General features: G+C 33.4%; 1 protein-coding gene across 4 annotated transcripts; it reads right to left on the reverse strand.

The window, feature by feature from the left end:
* Positions 1-3,502: 3,502 nt before the first annotated feature.
* LOC147282277 (Protein kinase superfamily protein) lies at positions 3,503-6,068 on the reverse strand. Of its 4 annotated transcripts, none has more exons than XM_086249361.1 (7): positions 5,972-6,068; positions 5,298-5,545; positions 5,086-5,212; positions 4,720-4,993; positions 4,242-4,374; positions 4,057-4,143; positions 3,503-3,631 (listed from the first exon to the last, which is right to left on the reverse strand). In XM_086249361.1, exons 1-7 carry the CDS (start codon positions 6,066-6,068, stop codon positions 3,503-3,505), a joined length of 1,095 nt encoding a protein of 364 aa, XP_086105487.1. The 4 variants fall into 4 exon arrangements, with proteins under 4 accessions (XP_086105487.1, XP_086105485.1, XP_086105486.1 ...); XM_086249359.1 differs by having other exon boundaries at positions 5,298-5,557; XM_086249360.1 differs by having other exon boundaries at positions 5,298-5,549; positions 5,970-6,068.
* Between the last annotated feature and the right edge of the window lie 377 nt (positions 6,069-6,445).

Genomic DNA, 6,445 nt, shown 5'->3' on the forward strand with positions numbered 1-6,445 from the left:
TTCCGGGCTTAAGGCGGTTGCTCACTTAACTCTCCTCAAGGTTGTGTTTGACATAAATATAGATTGTCAATTAAAATAATTAATTAGCTGAAATCTTTTCTAAATTAGTAAATTAGGAAAACCCCCTTCAAACTCATATTTCTTAAATTAAAATTATATAATTCATATTGATAGTTAGGTCCATTGACTTTAGGTACCAAATTATAATGTTTTTTCATTTAAACTACCAAAATATTTATGTCATTTCACTTTAAGTACTAACTTTAAAAAATATGGTTATATCGAGCTGTGACTGTCTAACAGTCATAACTTTTTTATTGATTTGTTATTTTTTCAATATTTGTAAGGCTTAAACTTTAATGTTTAGTTTTTGGATTATAGGACTTTATCCTCCAAACTTAAATTAAAAGTATGAAACCCTTAAAAATTTTGATTTTTTATAAATTTTAAACAGTCACAACTGTGACTGTTTGACAATTACAACTGTAACTGTTCGACAATCACAACTGTATAACAAACTGATTTGTGACTTAATCCAAAATGTTTTACTCTAGGTTAGTACCTAAATTAAAAAAAAATTTGTGTCTTGCTGCTTTACTGAAAAATTATTGATATTTGGTATTTAATCGTAATTTTTTATTGATAGTTTAACAACATAATATGTTAGATATCTAGCACGAGAAAATTACCCTCTATATAAAATGTTCATAGTCTTAAAATATGCACTATTCGAACGCTATAAAATGTTACTTTTTTTTTTTTTAATGTACATATTCAATACTTAAGGGTTAGAGTTTATTCTTGAGTTAAATTATAAACCCAAGAGATAAATTATAAACCCTAAGACCTAAGTTGCGATCAACAGATTATACACCTTAAAATAATGAACCCTATTATGGATTGAGTTTAAAAACCTATTGTGCATTCAAATGCCAAACAATGTTTGTCCTTGCGCTGATACTTAAAATTCTCCATTATTATACATAAAGTAAATCCTATTGCCACTAAATTAGCATCCTACAAGAATCATCCCAATATTTTATTTTTTTTCCGACAATGAGATATTTATGAATTAATTACACACCACAATAAGGCACATATTATTGGAAACTAATTAAATAAGAAAGTAAAATAAAAAAATAAAAGTTATAGTAATGATTCAGTGTTGTTGTCCCTTATGGAGATGGTGTTGACATCAATCCCCACGGTTAATTAGGATGGGGCATAGTGTGGTCATTTGTTGAAACATGAGGTTGAAATTAAGTAGAAGGTATTGTGAGTTATCAAATTGGCGTGTTCAGTGATCTTATACATGGTCTAGACTCTAGAGATATGGATGAATTAATGCAAAAGACAAAAGTCTTTTTTTTTTTTTGGCCAATACCAAAGACAAAAGTCTTGATGGGACTAAAACTACAAGAGTCAAAAGACCATTAGTACCTAAATTATTTTTTGTCAAGTAACATATGGATGTACTCCTCTTTTCAAATGAAATTCAAACAAATTTCACAGCAACCCATGGAGTTATATAGTATATACCAATGGGGCCAATCCAATGCATGCAGGAGAGGCCATGAAAATGATTCTTTTTTATTTTTTGTCATTTATTCCCTTGAGTAAATTACTCAATTATTTTAAATGGTTTCATGCCAGATCATGTGCTATTATTCACTTGGTTTAAACTCAATTATTCTCTTGTGATAGTAAAATGAAATTGAGTACTATTCATTAATGGTTTAATGCTAGTTAATGGGTTATTGATTTCAGTACTTGTAAATTCAATTCAACCATACTTATACATCGTCCTGTATAGTTGCCCAAAATTTGTCCCTCATTTAAAACTTTTGTTAAGAGTATGCTAACCTGTGATTTTGGCACTTAACAATCGTGTAAACTTTTATTAATGTCAAATTACTTTTGATTTATTTCCTATTGGTATTCAAAACCCCGACAACGAAGGTTTTTGGATCCTAAGGAATATGTATAATCTCTTATTCTTACTTTTAACTTTACAATATGTAGGTTAAAGTTGAAACTTTTGGAGTTGGGGGGTAAATAGAATTTCTCTAATAACTACTGTATACGTGGGGAAAATAAAATTTTCTTTGGTATTCTAATGAACATATTTCATTCCCATCAATTTCAAACACTCGAAAGAAAATGTTGCATTCCATCGTTACAGAAGGGTTTAAAAGGGTTGCATTTCAAACTCTTTGATCAAAATTTTTGAAGTTTTACTCCTTACTGATGACCTCTTTTTTTTTTTTTTTTTAAAGGGTTTTTTAATATCAATTTAAACCCATTTTTAATGTTATCACAATATTGAATTACTTTTCTTTTATAGGTTTTGGCTCAGTGAACCTAATACTTTGCATTCTCATACTGCTCTTATGTTTTCAAATGGTAACTTTTAATTTTAAATTAATAAATATTATATTTTAAGCAATTGCTAAAAATTATGATTATGACTATTAAATTCTTTCCATTTTAGTTTTTAGTTTTTAATTTTTAATTTTAAAAGTTGCATTATGGTTATATATCATCATTTTTCAAAGGCATGCACCTACATAATTATATATCTTCTCCAAAACTTCTTCTTAAGGTGTTTAAGTGTGCATGATAATTGCGTATTTATATGTTCATAATTGCTAACGATGGAAGTTTTTTTTTTGAATTTGATGCAGGTGTGTCATAAATTTACAACAATAAAAACAAACAAAATTAGGAGTAATAAATGCCTGAAATTAGAGATTTTTAATTTATTTTCATTATTTATAATAAAAAAGCACAAAATGGACATACAAAAATAAGAAATGTGATTAAATCAAAAGAGAAAAACCTTAAAATCCAATATTTTAATGATAAAATGAGGCAATATCAAAGAATCCCTTGTTTGGTTTGGCCAGGATAATAAAACCTCTTATTGTAGGCCTTATATATGTAAAAGCCACTTGGGCATGGGTAGGCAAGAAATCAGTTCTTCATAATTAATTGGTCCAACCCATGGGTTTCAGGACTCGTTATTTTCTCTCTCTGACAAGTGACAGCCACATGTATCTCACCAAAGAAACAAAGGGTTTGTCTAAATTCACATAACTGGTTGTTGTGAACTTATATTTGTTCATATATCTCTAATATTGTGGTATATATCTCTCTTCTTTACAATAATGCTAGAAACACTCTTAACTTCGAGTTACCAAACTTATTGATACATGATACAAACTAATTTTCTACTTGTAAGTTAAGATAATAGTTGATGTCTCCAGTACTACTCAACTAGAATATAACTGGGTTGCCCGGTTTAATAAAAGTTTCACAATTCCATCTACCAAATCATGTAAACATCTCACACCGGGCACTGAATAAAGATACATGACAATGCAGAGCATTTCCTTGTGACAGTGTCTTTTGATTCAGTGGAGCAAAATGAGAACAGGTTACAAAGAAGAAAGATGCGTTACAAAGCACACAAGACAAGTTTGCAGTGGTGGAATATGTTCACTTAGGTGGCATTTGTCTCTGGGCCTGCAGGTTTTGAGTTGAGAAGTGGCTGTAGAGCCTTCACAACAATCGTCATGTTTGGCCTGAAGTCTGCCTCATACTGAACACACAGTGCTGCAACTGCTGCCAACTGAGACATTGCATGAAAATTGATGTCAGAAAATATTTCTGGAACAAAAAAAAGAAAAAAGATAAAGAATAGTAACTGGAACCAACTCAAGGTCAATAGCCTAAGGTCTGCCTTAGTGCAACATAAGGGATTCCAATCGTTTGGACCACATCACTAATAAATGTGAGATCTACAACTACAAATGTGTTAATAAAATAGAAATCCTACATCGGTTATTTGAAGTCTTGCATCACAATGTATAAATTTTGAGTCTCTCAATTTATTGCCAATTAGTTTTGAGTTTAAAGATCAAACTTTAAAGTGGCGTGAATCAGGCCTATTTGGCTCAATCCGGCCACATGTGTGCATAGGATTTTATTATTCATCCCCAAACTGTTCACAGTAAATCTACTAATATTGTTAAGAGGAAGGATGCTAAATCAAACCTTAGCAATTGCCTTTGGTGGGCAGTCGTTGTTTAGCTTGGGATCAACACACTGCTTCACTTTGTCCTCACTCAATCTTGGTGTTGCCTGCAATGTTTTGTATGCATTCAGATTAGAGGCTTTAAAAAGTGGTGCTAAAAGCAACTGAGAGAGTTTGAGACCAAAGTAGTGAGAAACATGCATACCCAAGTGACAAGACTCTGTTGCCCCTTGGGCATTGTATGGTCTACAGGTTTTCTCCCTGTCAAAAGCTCTAGTAGAACAACCCCAAAACTGTAAACATCACTCTTCTGAGTTATCTGCCCTGTCATGGCATACCTGAAAAAAAAAAAAAAAAAGCAATTAATAATTTTACAACATATCACAATGGCTGGTTCAAGAAAGATTATGTAATTCTGGTTCTAGAGATAATATATTACATATTTTGTGAAATTTTCTTTTATTAGACAGTCTGGTATGTTATATTTTCAGACTGTACGCATGTTATGTAACAAATGCTATCACTTTTTCTAACCGTTACAGGGACGGAATGCATCAAACTAAAGCTAATGTACGACTTCTTAAATTAGTAACATTCTTTCTATTCATGCTCAGCAAATGGTTAAAGGAAAGTAGGTAGTAGAATCATATCAAACATTTCAGAAAACAAGAACTGAGGCTTACTCAGGAGCATGATAGCCAAATGTTCCCAACACCCTAGTCGAATGCAGTCGTGCGGCTGTGTCAGATGACTGATTTGTCAAGTTGAAGTCCGCGATTTTGGCAGTGTAGTCCTCAAAGAGTAGGACATTGCTGGATCTGACATCCCGGTGAACGATGGAAGGCTGAACCTTTTCGTGCAGATACTCAAGGCCTTTGGCTGCACCAAAGGCAATCTTAATTCTCTGATTCCAACTTAGAACTGGACCAGGTTCAGCCCCTTGTACTCCTTTCCTTCCTGCAGTGGATTGAAAGAACAAATAGGTGAATCGATTTTCAACAAAAAATTCAGAAACAAAATGAAAAAACAAAAGATGTAACTGGCTATACCATGTAATGTGTCATGTAAAGATCCCTTTGCTGCAAACTCATATACCAATATTCGGTTATTTGCCTCCAAGCAATACCCCATCAACTCCACAAAATGATCATGCTTAAGTCTTGACACTGCTGCTAACTGCACAAGATTGAGACAGCATTTTAAGTGAAAAAAATGCAGCATCATCGTCTCTAGTAGAAAAAATTATGCCCCCGAATCTTACTTGATTTCCAAAATCGGAGTCCGGCTCTTGTGATGTACCCGTATCCAACTTCTTTATTGCAGCATCCTTACCATTACTCAATTTTGCATAGAACACCCTGCCATAAGAACCTTCTCCTATCAAAGCCTTTTGGCCAAAGTTACCCGTTGACCTCTTTAATTCATCCAATGGCATTGTTGGTATTTCAATGGGTAAGGCCTTCTGTGGAGCACCACTTTTGACCATGTTGGAACTCCTTGGCTCTCCTCCTCTGTCATTGCCTGTGTAACACACAATGAAATGGTTTATAATGCTTGACAAGGTGCATAATTAGTGAAACAAACGTGCATGGAGGTTGAGAAAATGCTGGACATATGAATAGATGGACTTTGTTAGCTTAGCTATACATTGTTTATACATTCCCTAAAAGTTTGATCTATTGGGTTTTAGTGGTCGCCTAACATGGTATCAGAGTTCTGGTTTTGAGAGGTCTTCATTTGAAAGTTAAGTGTACAATGCATTGTTATAACTTTGTCACTTGAGTCCAATTGTACTTTAACAAATAACAATTAACACTAACATAATGGGTCTCAAATAGCTCAAATGACATTGAGAGAATGGTTTGGTGAGTAAAGGTTTAAGTTTTATGTTTGAGTATCGATGTAATTGACCAAAAAAGGAAAGAAAAACAATACCTCCCCCTCCATATGTAGTCCCACCTCTGGGTGGGGCAGTGTATTGACTCGCAGGTGGGCCGTAGTTTTCCTCCTCCGCACCCCCGCAGCACAGCATTGTTCAAGTTGTAGGCACAACAAATTCAACTTCAACCACCCATGTAACGGATAATGTATGAGGTTTGGCACAAATTTATTCCTGCAATTCCAAAAATTCCCACCTCAAACTATGATTGAAAAAACACTCAAAAAGAGGACAAAATCAGCATTCGAATCGGGTACTTCTTCACCCGGCATTTATAAACACGTACATGAACAAATGAAATACGACCACAAAACATAGCAAGAGCCCACAACATCAAAAATGAAGATCTAAGAAAATTGATGGAGAAGAATTAAAGAACCAATCATAAGGGTGATTGTTACCAAATGTTATATGTAAAAGACAATGAGATTTTCACAATGCAAATCAATCACATAGAAGCAATAACAGCT

The sequence above is a fragment of the Dryas octopetala genome, chromosome 6 (assembly GCF_963921425.1).
Source record: "Dryas octopetala chromosome 6, drDryOcto1.1, whole genome shotgun sequence".
NCBI lineage: Eukaryota > Viridiplantae > Streptophyta > Magnoliopsida > Rosales > Rosaceae > Dryas > Dryas octopetala.

Coding starts and splice junctions, on each gene's coding strand:
- LOC147282277 (XM_086249358.1), bottom strand. CDS start 6,068: ATGCTGTGCTGCGGGGGTGCGGAGGAGGAAAACTACGGCCCACCTGCG. Junction 5,213..5,297: donor ACTCCGATTTTGGAAATCAA/GTAAGATTCGGG, acceptor AATCTTGTGCAG/TTAGCAGCAGTGTCAAGACT. Junction 4,144..4,241: donor AACAGAGTCTTGTCACTTGG/GTATGCATGTTT, acceptor AAAACATTGCAG/GCAACACCAAGATTGAGTGA.